The sequence below is a fragment of the Orbicella faveolata genome, unplaced genomic scaffold (genome assembly GCF_042242905.1).
Source record: "Orbicella faveolata isolate gen_17 unplaced genomic scaffold, um_ofav_v1 contig_47, whole genome shotgun sequence".
Taxonomy (NCBI): Eukaryota; Metazoa; Cnidaria; class Anthozoa; order Scleractinia; family Merulinidae; genus Orbicella; species Orbicella faveolata.
In genome coordinates, this window is record NW_028301577.1 from 940,493 (window position 1) to 958,907 (window position 18,415).

At 40.3% G+C, this 18,415-nt stretch overlaps 3 protein-coding genes across 4 annotated transcripts in view; 2 read left to right on the forward strand and 1 right to left on the reverse strand.

Annotated features, from left to right (window-relative positions):
* LOC110046421 (uncharacterized) overlaps window positions 1–13,801 on the reverse strand; it is a 34,657-nt gene extending 20,856 nt beyond the window's left edge. For both annotated transcript variants that reach the window (XR_016204082.1, XM_089279209.1), the window contains exons 1-4: window positions 13,596–13,801; window positions 3,018–3,721; window positions 1,384–1,498; window positions 598–722 (exon numbers count right to left, since the gene is read on the reverse strand). Coding sequence is in view for 1 of the 2 variants with exons in the window: in XM_089279209.1 (XP_089135335.1) it covers window positions 598–722; window positions 1,384–1,498; window positions 3,018–3,686 (909 nt within the window). In the remaining variant the exon portion in view is untranslated. The remainder of the gene's footprint in view (window positions 1–597; window positions 723–1,383; window positions 1,499–3,017; window positions 3,722–13,595) is intronic.
* On the forward strand, window positions 5,707–9,299 carry LOC149096724 (uncharacterized). The gene is made up of 2 exons (XM_089279777.1): window positions 5,707–5,780; window positions 6,597–9,299. The coding sequence occupies exons 1-2, from the start codon at window positions 5,707–5,709 to the stop codon at window positions 7,741–7,743; spliced, it is 1,221 nt and encodes a 406-aa protein (XP_089135903.1). The 3' UTR covers window positions 7,744–9,299.
* On the forward strand, window positions 8,216–10,612 carry LOC149096725 (uncharacterized). The gene is made up of 2 exons (XM_089279778.1): window positions 8,216–9,017; window positions 9,263–10,612. Exons 1-2 carry the CDS (start codon window positions 8,216–8,218, stop codon window positions 10,342–10,344), a joined length of 1,884 nt encoding a protein of 627 aa, XP_089135904.1. The 3' UTR covers window positions 10,345–10,612.
* Window positions 13,802–18,415: the final 4,614 nt, after the last annotated feature.

Below are 18,415 nucleotides of genomic sequence, written 5' to 3' on the forward strand. Positions count from 1 at the left end.
AAAGAAATCAAACTGGTTTACAAAATTCCAAACAAAATTGAAAACAACATATAATTTGCACATATGTTAATTACATGTAATATGCATTTTGTGACAGTCGAGGTGGCACATGAACATGGCCAGCAGGCATTCTTTACTTGCTGTTACAGCAGTGCATTGCACAGCCAAAATAATAATAATAATAATCAAATTTATATAGCGCTAATTATATAAAATATTCATAAGCGCTTTACATTTTAAAATATAAAACACTGTCTTACCAGCATCACCTCTTATACATACATGTATATGACTTGTGTGGTTAATAATCGAACCTATTTCATTTTAAGTGCTTTCTATTAGGGTCTAATGAAGCATTAGAAATGCCCACATTAGTCTTCTTTAGGAATTAAATTCAAATTTTCTGACAAGGATCCCTGACCTTCTCATATTGGAGTCCCCTCTCCCCACCCTCCCCCCCCCCCCCCGGGGTTCCAAATGTCTAACAGGAAGTGAAGGAGTGATGGCATGAAATCATCCCACCACTACAACTTGGAAAACATATTAAATATTTTACAAGTTAAAAACCAACCATAACTGCAAACCACAACTACTTACCTGCTTTCTAATCCTAGCCACAAGCCGCTGTCCAGAAAGAGTAAAGAGCCATGCCCTTAACAGTGCTGCTAATGCACCTCCAAGGTAGACAAGGGCAAGGATCGCAATTGTCTCATTAAGATGCTCTTAAAAAAAGAAAAATGTTTCAGCCATATTTATGAATACTGCTGAGAGTTTCATTTTGGGGGTGAAATGAAATGCCATGTACTGATCATCTGATAAACGCATGCATTAACTGCAAATTTTCACGTTAAAGTGCAAATATAGCAAACAAATCAATACCGCTTAGGCTATCCTCCAACTAGAGGATTTGAAGGACATTAGCAGGCATTAGCCTTCTGTCGGAGCAAAGAAAAGGTACATAACATGTACAAGTGGCTTCATTTTGCTTCTGTATCTAATGATCAACAGTGCAATTATATTCTAACTTGTGCTTTCAAAATTTGATACATTTCTTTGTAACAATGAGTCATTTTCTGACACTGATGGGCTTAATTGAAGTGAGAAAAACAATAACACACTGTACTTTTGTAACATTGGATATTAAGAAGAAACCATTTTGCCACTAAAATATGTAAACATATAGACGTCTGAATACAGTAAAATTCCAAAAATAACAACCATAGAGTAGTGACCTCCCTCCAGAAGTAGCGAGATTGACAACCACCTCTGACCCATACCACTATAAATAAACTACGGATGACCTCCCTTTAATCACTATAGCCACCCCTCTATTCAGTCAAATATCAAATACTTTTCTATGGCTAAAATGTCTATATCACTTACTCATGCCTTTTTCCATTGAAGCTTGGATCACTTTCCCAAAAAAATAGGGAGCAGCAATTTGAGCTCCACTTGAGGCCAGAAGAGCTAAGGATGCCACAGATATAACCAAAAGCTCCTGAGATTTGACAAAGGAATCAAATTTTAGTAAAAAAAAAAAAAAAAGAGCAGCTAGTCAAGGAGATTCACTCTAGTTCAACTACAGGAAGTAAAAATGAATTTCAATCTATCAATGGGTCAATAATAACACAGCATATAAGTGCCCTTCAGAAAAAAATAATGACTCAGATGCTCAATAGTACATAAATAAGGAAAACCAAGACAATACAATGTAGCTCAAATGCCACAAACTGTGCCTACTCACCACAGTTTAATTCATAACCATGTAATTTATTATAGGTGACATTTAAAGTGAGAACAGGAGGATACTGAAATAAAATTATAATGTTAGGGATGTTGATTTACAGACATCACTTTGCAGTGTCAAACAAAGGCAAAATCAGACCTCTGAATTCAGGCTTAATTACTACCTACTTCACAAAATAGAAATCTTCCAGGGCTCATCTGTACAGTGTAATGTAATTGTTATTTAAGAAATAGAAAACTTGTACCGGGTTTCTATCAAGTTTTAGTATAAATCTGCTAGCGTTCTATTATTAATGCCGTTCTCTGATTGGCTACGCTACTTGCTTTCTATTCTGTTATAGATAGTGAGTAGTGTAGCAGCGTGCACTGGGGGCCGCTCCTTTGTGTTTTCGAAGTGTCTTTGAAGAGGACTTAGATTAAGTTTTGAACTACTGGTAGATTTATAATAAAACAATTAGATTATTCGCTCTCGATTTCTATGTGCAATAGTTGACTTGTGCTGCACCCTCGTCGACTATCACGCGATAGAAATCTTGAGCACATAATCTAACAAATAGAAGCACAAGTGGAAGTTTAGGAGAACAAGAAATGTTGTGGGAACACAAGCCAACAGGCGAGTATTTCCACACCTTTTTCAAGTTCTCCCAAACTTCCACACGTGTTTCCATTAAGGAATTAAATTATGAGCTCAAGATTTTTATTGCGGGATAGTTGACAAGGGCACAGCCCCAGTCAACTACCACGCATAGAAATCGAGAGCGAATAATGAAGTTGTTTTAGTATAAATCTACTAGTTGCTCAAAACTTCATCTAAATCCTCTTCACAGATACTTTACAAATGCCAAGAAGCAGCCTTCATTTTGTTAACAAGGACACACTGCTACACTACTCACTATCTACCACAGAATAGATAGTGATTGGGGTAGCCAATCAGAGAATGGCATTTGTGATAGATCGATAGTAGATTTACACAAAAACTCGACAGAAACAGAGAACATGTTTTCTATTTCTTTTCGAAAATTCCATGATAAAAAAAGAGACCAAGTTGATTACTTTGATCATCAAAATGTAAATAATGTTTGCTCACACCATCATTACATCAACAGCTTGAGCTAGTTCTGTATTTCTAGCGAGTTACAGAAACAAGATTTTAAACCAATCAGCGTGCATATCAATTTTCATTAGTCTATTTTTTAATGATCAATAAAATATTTGCTCTCCACTGAAGTAAATCTTCCAAATGAAGGGAGTAAAAAAACAGCAGAACTTACTGGTTTGGCTAGAGTCATCAACCTCCTCAAATTCACCTTTCGCTTCTTGTTGGAATCAGCATCATTAGGAGTGTGAAGAATCCGTAGCACTTTCAATCTTCTCATGGCAACAAAGCTACTCAGTGAAAACACAGACTCCAGCAATGAAAATACAAGAGAGCTTATCACCAGAGCGTAATAGGTTGGGTGGAGTTTATGCTCCTTCTCTGATCTTACTTTGTAGATAAGAACACCTTTAGTAGTGCTATAAGCCAGAGACCCAACACTCAGAAATATTACAAGGAAGTGACAAGAACATTTCCTGGATGCCAGTCCTTTGTCATATGGATGGTCAATTTGCTTCATTGACAAATGTTCAAGCCAGGGATAAACAAAAAAGAGAATGCTGGATTTCACAAATGCTATTGCTGCTAAGTCAAACACAGAGTCTCTTATTTTGAAATGCTTAACACTGCCCTCCATATAGTTGTTGTCTCCACCACAAAGCCAGAGTGATAGAGAAGATACCAAGTCAAACAGTAACACCACCTGGACAACAGTTGTAAAGCGATGTGTAGGAAGAGAATAATATCCTCTCCTAACTTCACCTTCTTCTCCACTGGAATTGGTAGTAAAAAGAGATGAGTCCACAGAATCTGGAAGTTTACTTCCACTCTCTCCATGCTCCATTTTTCTTTTATTGTACAAACTGATTTTTAACACATCTGAAAATCCAAATTAATAACATATGGGTAAGCAGAATGCATGCTTTTATTAGAACCATTTTTTAGCATTGAGAGTAACCTGTAACTGCTTTGCTCTTGCCTTAAATTATTATGTTTTGTAACTGGTTTAAAAACTTGTGCCACCTGCTTGATCAAGGATTAGATGTGGCTTGGTAACATGCTGCAGGTTTACACCAGCTCATCAGCACGGCATTGTGCACATTCAAATTACAGCCAAAATGACAAATTGTTCCATGGTCAAGCATTCCAAGTCAGATCATTCCACAGTACAGTCATATTGATCCACTTATAAAAAGCCAAAAAAACATTCCTACTCAATGAAAATGTAATGAAAACCATCCAGTTTGATGTTTATTTGAAGGAGCTAGTAAATAAAAATGCACTACCTTTTACCTTGACGGTATTTTGAACTTATGTCATCATGTGATTGTCCCAGTTTGAAAGTATACTAGCAAAATGCTATTTTCCCTATGGAAACTGCACCTTATTCAACCCGCCCAGTGTACTTGCTCCACAGCATACTTGTTTGTATTGTTTTGCAACATAAGTAGAATTTATTGAAAATAATTGCACACACAAGAACAAACTTCAGGTTCAGAGTCTAGTACATGTGTGACCTGGGTAGATTATTTCACTCTTGTCTATTGATCCTGAAAACAGTGTACCATGATTCTGATCAATCAATGATGTGAGCATTTCTCGGAACTAATGGTACATTTTACTCTCACTCTTAGAGCAATTCTATTGACTATTTTAAGGATCTTTTATGTAACTTTTTTATAGGTGGAATAAACGGACTATTAAATATTGTGGAATGATCCGATTTTTTTTGCAGAATGATCTGACTACATGTATGCTGTGGAGCAATTTGACCACGAAACAATCTGTCTGGATATCATATTTTCAGTACAACTAGTTAACAGAATTGCCGATGGCAGCCAAATCCTATCATCATTTGATATATTTCTTTCTTTCTTTTCATTGACCAAGAGCCCTCCATGTGACCTGCAAATAACTGCCTTCAAATAATGGACCGCTCATGTGTAGTACCATCTACAGTGTGAATGTGCTTTGCTGCAAATAATATTCTGCTCATGCATAGTATTATTATTGTAGCAATGCTCTCGGGTGAAAAATGAAAAATTGCTTTCCTGAACTGTCAGAGAGTGATTTAAATATGAATACAAACTTGGTGATCGAATGATAAAAAAAAACACGGTTATCACAAATTATTATCCAACTGCAGCAAATACCATCCAAATAACAGTACAAATATACAGCGCTATTGCACAGTTATTTGTACAGTAGAAAACCTGTTTGCCGGACAGGTCAGCACGTGCATGCAAAACTGTCACACTTTCCCTCTAGCAGTGATAAATTTATTGAATAAAGCAGTTGGATAATAAATCTCTTATTACATGTTTTGGTGTGTAGTATCACTTTATAATTGTACTTGTTGTTTGTATTTTGACTCGCCCTATGGGCTTGTCAAAATACGGCACAACTCGTAAAAATATACAGCAGTATATAGCATATAAAAAAATTAAAACCTATTAATATCAATCAGAAACAAAAAATAATAACACAGAAATGATGCAAAACAGAATGATGTAACAAATAGTGTAACTAAGTGTTGTTAACATATTCCATCTCAATCTCAGTACTATGCAGTCTTAATTAAAGTGATTCCACTTAAAAAGAAGGAGTATTAAAAAAATTCTCAAACTTCATCCAGTTGGTAATCATGTTATATATATCACGAAAATGCAATAAAAAATAGGGGTCACCATCCTTGTTTTCTGCACAACATGGATGGCCTTTATAGCAACTTTGCGACTGACGAAGTTCTCGATACTTAACCTTAGCTAACAGAAAGGGGCACTAGAAATTCTAAGAAAAGCCCTTATTGGATTAATTTAATAGAGTAGTTCAGCAAAATAGACCCTGAACTTACATTTTAAATCATGTTAGTTAAACAGGAGTTGCAATTATACTACAAACTTAAGAATTCTCTGCGTATGCACATACCCAGCTCTATGTAAAGACAAGTTCTTTATAGCATTAAAATCAAAATATTTTTAAATCGAGAAATATTGTAGATAGCCTCGTGTAATTTAAATTCATGCATCAAAACGTGGGGGTCACCATGCTCATTTAAGAGAAAATGAGCATTTATTTCACTGTCGAGCTTAGCTTGAGGGAAATCTCTCACATTTTGTACTCACACACGGTCACATGTGCGTGCTAATGATGTGAAAATCATGCACAGTAGGGATGCGCAATATAATACTAAGGAATCACCTTAAGCTTTATTATTAAATGAGATTTTACTGTCACGCCAGTAAAATATAGTTAATGGAGCGTGACGTACGTTCTGAATGAGCCGTTCATGGCGGCATCACTTTCTATAGAGCTATTGAGCAGTTATATTCCAAAGGTCAACAAACTGTAAGCGTTATTGTAGCCAAACCTAAAACATTGTAGCTTTGTTATCTTCTGAACGTTATAACGTACCATAGCATTGGTGCAAAGCATTAAAGCACTATTCATGTTTAAGATGTTACACGTGTTAGGGTAAGCTGTTCGGTAGTACAGCCTTTTCTACTGGCTTACAAGCAGACGAACGTCTCCGTATAAAAGCTCGGAAAACTGTTCGGAGTCCATTCTGAGTTCGTCTAAGCAACGTAGCTATTACTTATTGTAAATCTATCGTTTAATTTTCGTAAACCTTCCATGGCTCGCTCTCGCCGCTCGTCGAATACTGCTCGGGTCGCTACCAGAAGTGAGGACCTATCGAAGCTATCCAGCGAGGTCCTCAAACTCCGTCTTCAATCGCTGAATTTGCCCATAACAGGCTCCAAAGTGCAACTCCTCGCCCGGCTCAAGCAGCATCGACGGGAAAGGCCAGTCAATCTAAACGAAGACCTGGTCGGCCTCAACGCACTCGTCATACGGCGAACAAAACATCCACACAACAGCCGTCCACTACAGCCAGTGAAATCGACGCCACTCAAGGCCGGCGTCTCAGCATTCCGGAGGACAGCGCCCTCTCCGACCGCGCCTCGCTGTCTTCTATTGAGGACATGCTGCAGTCAGACACAGAGGAAGATCTCTTCCATACTAATCACTCTACTGATCAAAGAGACGCCCTCAGTCCAGCGCAGCGTTCTGCCATTGAGGACATCGTATCCCGGTCCGTACACAGCGCTCTGGACGCCGTTCGTACAAACAGCGCCTTCAGCCCAACGCCCTCCAGCCAAACTCTCGCAGCTTCGGGTATGGCGTCTCCTTTGGGTCTGTCGAGGCCAGTGGACCGTAATATGGAGGACAAAATACTCCGGAGTGAGTACGTTGATCTTGCCTTACTCTTACCTGACAACTTGTATCAGTCCCAGGCCCCTGAAATTCAGCTCCGCTTAGACGACTCGTCCTCAGGTCCCCTGGGTTCCCCGGTCACCATGGTTAGGAAAAGAAAACCCGTTATAGACTCTTTTCAGAAGTGGCTGGAGGCCTACATGGTGTACATGTTGGTCATTGTAACTGCCTATCCAAGACGGGCCCTTGAGCTGATTAAGTACCAGCAGATAATTAGTCGCGCGGTAACTAAATTCAAGGGTCTTGCTTGGCTTTCCTACGACCAGCAATTTCGTCGCCGTGCCTCTTCCAATTTGTCCCTTCAGTGGGACAAAGTAGACCTGGAGTTATGGACGGTGACCTTCTCGGGCCTAGCTAAGCCCCATTGCGGTATCTGCTCGAGTCCCTATCACGCTGAAGATCTCTGTCCTTCCGCTGACCCCTACAGAAAACAGCGTCGTTCCCAGACGGTGTGCTTTGACTTCAACAAGTCCTCTGGGTGCCGGCGCCGAAACTGCAGCTACCCGCACGTGTGCCGTCGCTGCTACTCAAACGGCCACACCGTCCAAGACTGCCCTCAGCAACAATCCAGTGGCCAAGCCCGGAACGCGGGAGTCCCCAGACCCAGTGAGCGAAGCAAGAAGTAAAGTGGAGCAGCAAAGGCGTCATCAGAAACCATTAGTATCCTCACCTATTGACATTTGTCGCTTAGATTTAGAATTAACCGATCACCCAGATCGTAATTTTGTCTTTAATTTGCTAAGTACGCTTAAAGAAGGCGCTCGTATTGGTTATCGTGGGCCGCGTTCAGCCCGGATTTCCCCCAACCTTATATCTGCGACGCAGCACCCTGATGTAGTTTCTGCCAACCTGCAAAAGGAAGTGAACTTAGGACGGGTAGCCGGTCCCTATCCTGCCCCTCCCTTAGCAAATTTCCAGTGTCATCCAGTGGGAGTTATTCCTAAAAAACACTCAAATGACTGGCGAACTATTTATCACCTCTCCTACCCACAGGGAAATAGTATAAATGACCACATTGCCAAGGATCCCTATTCCCTGAGCTATGTTCGGGTAGACGATGCAATTCATATCCTCCAGTCCCTGGGAAAGGGAGCCTTTATGGCTAAGACTGATCTTAAATCAGCCTTTCGCCTTATACCAATCCACCCCGAAGACTGGAACTTACTGGGTATTTTGTGGAAATCTCAATACTATGTGGACATGTACTTACCCTTCGGGCTTCGCAGTGCCCCGTTCATTTTTAATCAGCTCTCCGATGGGCTCGAGTGGATCCTAAAACATAACTATGGTCTCCAGCGGGTCATTCACATCCTGGACGACTTCTTCATCGCTGAAAGTTCTAGATTAGCTTGTCTTACTAGCTTCAGCACTCTTTTACGGGTATTCATGTCACTTAGGGCCCCGGTAGTAGCGTCCAAGACCATAGGCCCCTCCCAAGAAATAGAATTTATGGGGATCGTTTTAGATAGCATTCGCATGGAGGCCCGCTTACCCCAGGACAAACTTTCCAGGACTTACGACTTGCTGACATCCTTTAAGAAATGCCGCTCCGTGCGCCTGGTTGAGTTACAATCACTCATTGGTACTCTCCAGTTTGCATGTAAAGTGGTAGTTCCCGGCAGGACTTTCCTTCAACGCGCCATTAATTTAACTAAGGGTGTCCCTAGTCGTTTTCATCACATCAGGCTTAACAGGGAGTTCTTTAGGGACCTCGATATGTGGAAAGTTTTCCTCTCCAAATGGAACGGGCGCTCCCTTTTTCTTGAGTCCACCACTACCCCTACTCCAGACCTAGAGCTCTACACTGACGCAGCGGGCTCCGTGGGGTTCGGCGGTTATTTTCAGGGAAAGTGGTTCCAAGGGCACTGGCCTCCCCATATGCTTTTGAACCGAGAGCGGGGTATAAGCATTGAGTGGCAAGAACTCTTCCCCATCGTTGTTGCCTGCGCTATATGGCACCCACTTTTCAAGGGAAAACGTCTGCAGTTTTGGTGTGATAATGAATCAGTGGTATCTATCATAAATTCGGGGCATTCAAAAGCTCCCCTTATCATGGAACTGGTCAGAAAGCTTGTTCTCCTATCCATGGAACATAATTTTCTTGTACGGGCCCGTCATGTCCCTGGGGTTTCAAATGAGATTGCTGATGCCCTCTCCCGCTTTCAGATGCAGCGTTTCTGGGCCCTCGAACCCGACGCCGACCAGATTCCTTGTACCATCCCGCCTTCACTAATGACCCTTTGAGAGAGGAAGTGCTCACCTACGCTTCTTGGGGTCTTTCCAAGAACACAAATCGAGCCTACAGCTGTGGGGAAAAACGCTTTTTACAATTCTGCCTGTTGAATCGTCTCCTAGGTCCAGACGGGGATGTCCTACCCGCCTCCGAGGGTACTCTTATTTATTTTGCCTCCTATCTCGCTAGAACGGTGCGTCATAGCACAATTAAACTCTATTTAGCAGCTGTTCGCAACCTCCATATCACTGCTGGGTACAGTGACCCTCTGAAGGGCAAGCTTCTTCTCCACAAGGTTTTACGCGGTATTCTCCGCTACCAAGGCGAACAGCGTATTCGCCGTCAACCGGTTACCCCTCAGGTTCTCTCGGCAATCCGTCCTGTTCTGCAATCATGGCTTAGCCCCCGGGATTTCTCCATGATATGGGCCGCCTTCAATTTAGCCTTTTTCGCCTTCCTGCGATGCAGTGAATTTACCTACAACAGTGTTCGCAAATTTAGACCGCTTTTTGATCTTTCTACTGATTGTATAGCCTTTCATCCAACCCTGGCATGCCCGCAGCGCATGACGGTGCAGCTAAAATCTTCAAAAACAGATGTTTACAGGCGAGGGCAATCTCTCACCATCGCTCGCACTTCGTCCACCCTTTGCGCGGTCTCGGCTATGCGAGAGTACTTTCTCTTAGCACGGCCGCAACAGGGTCCCTTATTTTACTTCCAGTCAGGTAATTTGCTTACTCGGGGAGCGGTTTCGCACCTTCTACGGGACAGTTCGAGGGTCGCAGGTCTTCCTTACCAGAGTCTCAAGGGCCATAGCTTCCGCATAGGTGCTGCGTCGGTTGCCGCTGCTGCCGGCTTGCCAGACTGGCTTATTAAAGTCATGGGTCGCTGGTCCTCAGACTGTTACCAGCTTTATATAAGAACTCCTCAATCTACATTAGAGTCAGTAGCTCCCAGGATGGCTAACATTGTTGAACGTTTCTCGCCGAACTAGCTTCTCACCGGCTTCCATGGCTTGGGGGGATGCATTGCCTTGCATGCATCAGTGGCGGTTAAGTCTGCGCAGCGACTTCCCCCAAGCTTGTTGTTTTTTCATCGCCTTTGAACATCGCTTGCTAACCGATACTCTTGTCCGATCCAGCACGTGCTGTCTGTCATTCAGCTCGTAGTGCTGGGGAGATAAGTGAGGTTGTTTTGTCACGCTATCGCCGGAAGTCGCATGGGCTAACCAAACGCAAGGCAGTGTTCCCCCATTAACGCCATCACGAGTTGTTTGTATTTGAGTAATAGCTCTGGTTCAATCGCAAGTCGCCACGGTTAACTTACTTTCGCTAGGAACAACGACATTAACTGGGAGAAAACAATGAACCATGCACAATGCCAATTATAGTGCTCACAATTGCTAGCTATTACATACAGTGAATACTAAGAGTCTAATGCATGCTTAATATGCTAGTTAGCTAGCAGCCACTAATTAAGTATCTGTTGAACTTAGGGACATGTACATAGGTACATGCAGTAAAATTTCGATTACAAAATCGTCATGCAACAACTGACTGAGTCCCACTATACATGTTCATAATTTAGACAGGCTCCACCAAGGATGCCACTGCCTTCTTGTGTGCCCAATGGATAAAAATCGATCATTGGAAGGCAATCAATATAATCAATATAATCTATTTTAATCAATTGATTATGATCAAGTGCCTCAATTAATCGATGAAAATCGATACTCACAATTCAAATCCACGTAATTGCTATCGATTATATTGATTTTCATCTATCTTAATCAGTAAGTATTGAAAGAGGATACTTTCAATTTTCACTTGAGCAGACAGTGTGCGTGTCATGCCAGCTTCATGCATAACTCTCAGAATAACTGAGTGAGATTGATCTCTCTACAGTGGATGTCATATTGATAGAGGGAGCTGTAGTTAAAGGTTACCATGAGTGTGGATTTACTGTAACGACAGAAGAATCATTGATCCTGGAAAAGACAATCGGCAGCCTGGAGAGGTACTCTGGGTGGGATAACAACAGACGGTTGACCCGATAAAAAAATGAAATGTAGTTTATGTTACATGTTGCGGTTAATAAATAACTAAATATTTAAGAGTTAACACAAAAAATAACCTACATGTAAGGTCAGTAAATAATGGTGAGAGCTTTTGTATTGACTGCATAACTGGCAGTTTTGTTGGCACTCAAGCTCGATACTGGATTCTCTGACAAATCCGGCTCGTTTTCTTGACTTTGCCGCTCAAAGAGGGTTTTAAAGGATTAAGGCAAGAACGAGGTAAAATTATCTAAATCGCATTATTAAAGAGTGGGATGCTACTGTCATTCACAGAGTTTAAAACGTGAATGAGATGATCAAGACAGCAATTTCAGTCAAAGCAAAATGGGATTGAAAAATTACCAATTTCCTTTGCTTTCATCATGAACAATTAAAAAATGCTGTGCCAGTGACTACATATCCGGTAGCTGGACAGGAATTTTGAAATACTCAGTGTCTGGCAGTGAGACTTTCATTATGTACAACAACATAAAAAGAACATTGTGACAGGCAACCGCAAGAGGAATCAACCCCACATCACGGCATGGTGAGCGATACTTATGACCCCTGTGCCACCATAACCAGCTGGCAGTTTTCCTAATTTTTTAAGTATTTATAGAGTTACCCTTAGCATTTGATAGCTAACTGTAAACAGGCTAACTGAAGAGCTATTCAGGTTAACTGGAGTGCTATTCAGGCTAACCAGAGTACTTTTTAGGCTAACTGGAGTGCTATTTAGCCTAAACTACAAAAACGTTTTGACTGCTGGTCATTTAGTTTACGTTATAAATCCTGGTATATACCGGGTGCCAGGCTCACCAAAATTCACACTATGGTGGAAATAGTGAAGTATTCAGCCGTATGAAACAAGAATTTGAAATTATGAACTGAGATTTACAACAACAAAAAACAATTTTGACTGCTGAACACAGAGTATTTTGAAAAACCTGTCCCTCTGCTGGATATAGAGACAGCGATTGAAAAAAGTTAAAGCAAATCTCTTAAGCATTACGTTTTTTGCTACAACAGGCAATTTGCATGATGGTGTCATTTGACTAACAACTACCAGAATCCTTGACTTTTTGTTCCTCGTGCTTATTAGCGCAATTGTTGTTTAAGCCCGACTGGGAATTTAAAATTTAAATGATAAAGAAAAACAAAAGGAATTCTGGTAGTTGTAGTCAAATGACGACAACTTGCAAATCTGCTATTGAAATAAAACTAGCGAAATCAATGACAACCAATGAAAATTGATACTTTTAACTCTCTTGATCATTGATGTTCATCGATGTCTATATCAATTGATTAATTGTTAGCGATTATATTGATTTGATTATTGGTTTTCATCAATATGGGCATGCCGGTTATACACATTATTAAACATTGAACTTGATCACTATCTCTTTTCTGATTGGCTGAATCGATACTGTATAGTGAATTTTTGAAATCAGCGCCCATGACGTCATCTAGCTGCAGATTATACAATAATCACGTCAAGGACACTCAAGGTCATGGGTAATCATGTCATGTATGACTGCAATGCATGATTTCTAAGGGTAATCATGTCAAGTTTGCACACTTTGTGTTGCTTGCCATGTGTGAGGAAACAAAAGCATGACTTCCATTTTTTTTTGTTCAATGTATAAAACAATTACTACATTCAGTTTTTATGATATCCAGAATAATCAAGGTTTCAGTAAGGGTTATCAACATCAGCCTTCGGCTTCGGGTGATAACCCCTACCTCGACCTTGATTATTCTGGATATCACAAAAACCTCATCCAATAATTGTTTAGTGTCAGCCGATTATTAAACTGGAATCTTTAGTAAAGAAATCGGTGAAAAGGTACCAATACGAAATGTATGCTTAACCTTACATAAGCTTATAATAAGTGCAAAAAAGGGCCATAAAAGGATTGCATGAATAACTCAGAAAACGCCGAGAACTGTATGTAAACAGAAACAGGTTTCTTGCGTGCATGACATACACATCATTGCATAGCAAATGTTTCCATGTTATTTGCCATTTCAAACTTCAGCTTCATATTACATTGATTAAAATATTCAACTTTAACCATGCACGGCAACTAGTGAGGGCTAAACAACTCCGCTGCAAAACTTTCAACTACTTTTGACAGTATTGTAAGTACTTAAGCTTAATTGGAAGAACACAAAATTAATTAACTTACATGCAAAAGTAAGAGTCCTGTATGAATTCTCCGCCAAACACCACGCGGCTTAGAATTTCACGGCGTCAGCAAAAGTAGCCCAGAGAGTTAAAATTGACAGTGTTTTGCCAGGATAACGAACGAGCTGCTAAATACCCAGCTCAGCAAAAAAAACCACCGAACGATGACCTTGCATAACACGGTCACTACTTTATGTAAGACTATATATAATGTCCCGAGAATGTGGCTGTAGCTCTAGTATACCCCTGTAAACTCTTCTATACCCCTGTAAACCTTTGTTTACCCTTGTATACCCCTGTAAACCCTTCCACACCCCTGTAAACCCTTCCACACCCCTGTAAACCCCTATATACCCTTGTAAACCCCAGTATATTCCTGTAAACCCTTGTATACCCCTGTAAACCTTTCTTTACCCTTGTATACCCCTGTAAACCTTTTTTTACCCTTGTATACCCCTGTCAACCCTTGTATACCCCTGTAAATCCCTGTGTACCCCTGTAAACCCTGTATACTCCTGCAAACCCTTGTATACCCCTGTAAACCCCTGTATCCCCTTGTATCCCCTTATATAACAAGGGTATACAAGGGTTTACAGGGGTATACTAGAGCTACAGCCATATTGTCGGGACATTATACGTATTCTTACATAAATTACTAACCCATAACACATAGACAAATTGAAAACGGGAAGAGTTCTATTTTGTCCCCTTCCGAGGGCTGGGAGGGGGGGGGGAGGAAACAATGCGCGCGAAATTGTAGGCGACGCGACAGGCGATGCACGGCTGTTGCTACCAATAGAAACTAGGCAAGTTGCCCGTGAAAACACCGTAATTTTAAGGCTAAAGCTTCCTCGCCAGACTTCCGCCTTTCCTTACTCAACTGATAATCGCAGTATAACCTCTTCTAGCAGACACCCGGCTACCCCGCTAATTATGGATGCCACTACCAGCCATCGGTTGGCTTACACTCGGGAGCTCACACTGGTTAGTTACGGTTTACAGCCTCCACGCTGGTTTGCTTGAGATTAGCTTTTAAGCTTACTTGCAGTTACAGTAGCTTTTGTACTAGTTTGCTCGCGGTTAGCTTTCGTTTGTCGGCTAGGGGGCATTGTTACATTATCTTGTATTATCATACATACATGATTTATTTGATAAAGCAGGTTACAGATCAATTGGCAAGACGTTAAGTCCTGATGTGGACCTGCACTATCTAAGATAATAAATTACAATAAGATCCTACATAATACATGATCCAAAATTTATTTACAATAGCTGAATAAATAATGATAGGTAAAATAGATGAATTAATAACAATGTACAGTAAAAATAAATAAGTAAATTAATCAAAAATATTTGAAGTCCAGTGATTTGTTAGTAACGCAGCAGGACGCTTTAGTGAAACTGATAGAATTTAAGAGACTCTTATTTGCCTTAAGTTTTTTCTTGAAAGAATCAAGGTTAGAGCAAGACTTGATGTCATCGGGAAGGAAATTCCAAGATAATGCAGCACGATATTTAAAAGAAGATCTTCCCACTTCTGTTCTTGGTCTATCCACCTCAAAATTTAGGGATTTTCTAAAGCTATAAGTAGACTCGGGTTTCACTAGTAAGTCCTTTAGAGGATTGATGCTATTTCCATGGTAAATATTGTATGTAATAACTAAAAGTCTCTTAATGTAAAATGAAACAATAGGGTTCCAATATGGAGCGTTCCTGATGTGATCACCATGGATGTAATGCGGTAGACTATTAATAATTCTTGTTGCTCTCAAATGAATTCGGTCTAAATCATCTAACAAAGCTGGAGAACAAGATCCTCAGACTGCAATACCATATAGGACACTGGGGATGATTGTTTTATAATAAATAGTTTCCAAGACTGGTTTTGGTAGGAACTTTATCCGTTTTAAGACTGCGACTTTGTTACTGAAGGACTTACAAACGTTCCCGATGTGTTCATACCATGATAGCTTGTTGTCGATTGTTAACCCAAGACATTTGGATGATTGTTTGTACTCAATAGTGCTACTGCCGTAAGTCAAACGTCGCAAGGGACCAATAAAGCTCTGTCTTGAAATTATCAGGGCTTCCGTCTTCGATTCGTGGGTTATTAATCTGTTAGACTGACACCAGGTGTATACCTGGTCTAAAATGGATTGCAGTGTCAGGGTGATATTGTCGATATCCTTGCTAATTGTGTAAATTGTGGTATCATCAGCAAACATAAAGACATTACCACTTGTTATCGATTCAGGAAGATCGTTTACGAAGATTGAAAATAATTTGGGCCTTAATATTGAGCCTTGGGGGACTCCAAACGTAATGGTTTTGGTCTCGGACTGATATTCTGATAATTGGACAAACTGCTTACGTGCAGACATGTAATCATCAAGCCAGGAAAGCAGGTCACCTGATACACCAATGGCTTTTAGCTTTTCTTGTAGGATAGTATGGTTCACAGTGTCAATAGCTTTCCGGAAATCGATAAAAAGGACACCCACTTTCAGGCCCTTGTCCAGTGCATTTCTCCAAGTCTCTGTTAGATGAAGTAAAAGGCTCTCAGTTGAGTAATTTTTTCGAAATCCCCATTGGTTGTTGCATAATAAACCTTGTGTATCCATATGGTTGTTTAAGGTATCGCTCACAATATCTTCTAAGATTTTTCCTGGGATACTGAGAAGGGAGATAGGTCTGTAGTTGTTTACGTCTATTGGTGATCCTTTCTTAAATATGGGATTGACACGTGATAATTTCCAGCTGGAGGGGAAAGATGCATCTCTCACACTCTTCGTAAAAATTGGTAATAGACTATGGATGACAGGGTCGCCAATTATGGAGAGGTCCCTTGGAGAAACATGGTCAGGACCAGTAGCCTTCTTGGGGTTAGCAGCCTTTATTAGTTTATCCTAGACCTTTATTTTAACACGAAATTTTTACACTCTTATTTTATATAAGAACCTTTTTTATAAGAACATTGAGGCTGAGATTAACCAAAATTTTAAGAACGTTTTATTTTGCTAATCTGTATATTGAACGACAAGCATAAAATAAAGGTAACAAAAAACGTAAAAAGTAAAATTAACTCAAATACTTAAGGGCATGTTTTGTGCAACACTAACAATGGTTTTCTTATTGTATGACACACATCTTGGTTTGTAATAATCAGCAGTTCCTATTTTTAACGGTTCCAAAAGAACTCCCACACCATCAAAGTCATCAAAATATAAGAACCTTCAGCCTCAGCTCCAAAATTAGACATTCCTATATATAAAAAAAAAGTGTAGCATAAATACCGTATTTATTCGATTAAGCGCCCTGAACGTTGATTAAATTTTTGGAATTTGTCGAGGCTGGGCGCTTATTAAATTGTCACAGGAGCATTCAAAGCCCATTTAGCCTGAACACCGAGCAGAGCTATGTCAGCTATTGCCACAAAATTTGAGCAGGGGATTTTGCGGCTGAAAGAACTTTGCACTCACATGGACGTTGCAGTCAAAAGTTGCGTAAAATTCCAACATTTTCATAGACTCTCAGACAATAAATTTGGAGATTGTAAGCCAGTAAAGAAACAATAACCAATTCTCCATTTTTTCTACAGCAGGGTGTGGGGGTGGGCACTTATTAGTCCCACGTTCAATTCTCAGTCATATGTCAGGCGGTGTACGACAGATATCTGACAGATTTCTCAGCAAATCAGCATAGTCTATTATTGCTAGAGGCCTAATTAGCCCCTGGCCTGGGGGGAGGAGCGTACTTAACTCTTGTCTGGGTTGAAATCCTGACCCTGTTTGAGGAAAAAATACTCTAAAAACCCTACCTGTGTAGGACAACACCCTCTATTTAAGACCCTCTTTAGGACAAGAGACAAAATACACTTTCTTCTTTTGCAGGAATTTAAACTGTTTTATAAGCCATTCCAATCAGAGAAATCATGTTTGATGCATCTTTTAAATCCAGTTATTGCATCTCTATACTTGAACTATTCAAAAGGCCATCAATTAAGTTTCGCTAGCTGACTCGCTCTTCATCGCTCGTGTGTGGGTCTCAAAGGTGAGCCTGCTTGCAGGCTTAACTTGTACAGCTCATGTAACCACATCCTATTTAGGACAATTAATTTAGGACAAGTTCTGACTCTGTTTAGGACAGAGACAAGTAAAACTGTATACCTTGTTCAGGACAACATGACCAAAAAAACCATACCCTGCCCAGTGGCATTTATTTTATTTTTATTTTGTCCAGTGGCATGTCCCCATATAGGCCAAATAGTGGAGTAACTCCCCCCGCCCCAAAATCAGCCCCACCAGTTGACCCGAGTATAAATATAGTTATAAAGTTGATTTTCACAGGTAGCCCAAGCTAGGAAATGAGCATCCCTGTACATCCATGGTTTAATACCCAACAGTAAAAGTGTTACAATTTGTATTGGAAAAAATTATTCTTATACACTGAATGCCATTTGTCTACCACATAAGACCGCAACAGCACTATATTTGCAATGTCACAACTAAGATACAATGTTAATTCAAAAAACAAAAAATGTTCATATCAACAAAAGTCCTAGTGTATTTCCTGATAGTATGACTATACTCAAGTGGTTTAAGGCCTGGGTCAAAGGCTTTTACTGGTGAAAATAATTTATTAGTTATATTTCTGAAGGTATAAACAGCAATGGAACCAGATTTAGCACACAGTTGGGTTTTAACGTCCTGAAAAATTTAAAGTAGAATAGGTACTTTTGACAGGTCACGTGACATGTCACATGATGTTTAGCAGAAAATAGCCTTTATTTGTGGAATTGGTGGCGGGTTTTAGTAATAACAT

What these genes read in the sequence shown, in the direction of transcription:
- LOC149096724 (XM_089279777.1), top strand. Translation starts at nt 5,707, where the DNA reads ATGTTAGTTAAACAGGAGTTGCAATTATACTACAAACTTAAGAATTCT. An exon ending in ATGCACATACCCAGCTCTAT is followed by an intron (nt 5,781 to 6,596) that starts GTAAAGACAAGT and finishes TGCCCATAACAG; the next exon opens with GCTCCAAAGTGCAACTCCTC.
- LOC149096725 (XM_089279778.1), top strand. Translation starts at nt 8,216, where the DNA reads ATGGCTAAGACTGATCTTAAATCAGCCTTTCGCCTTATACCAATCCAC. An exon ending in GCTTTTGAACCGAGAGCGGG is followed by an intron (nt 9,018 to 9,262) that starts GTATAAGCATTG and finishes AATGAGATTGCT; the next exon opens with GATGCCCTCTCCCGCTTTCA.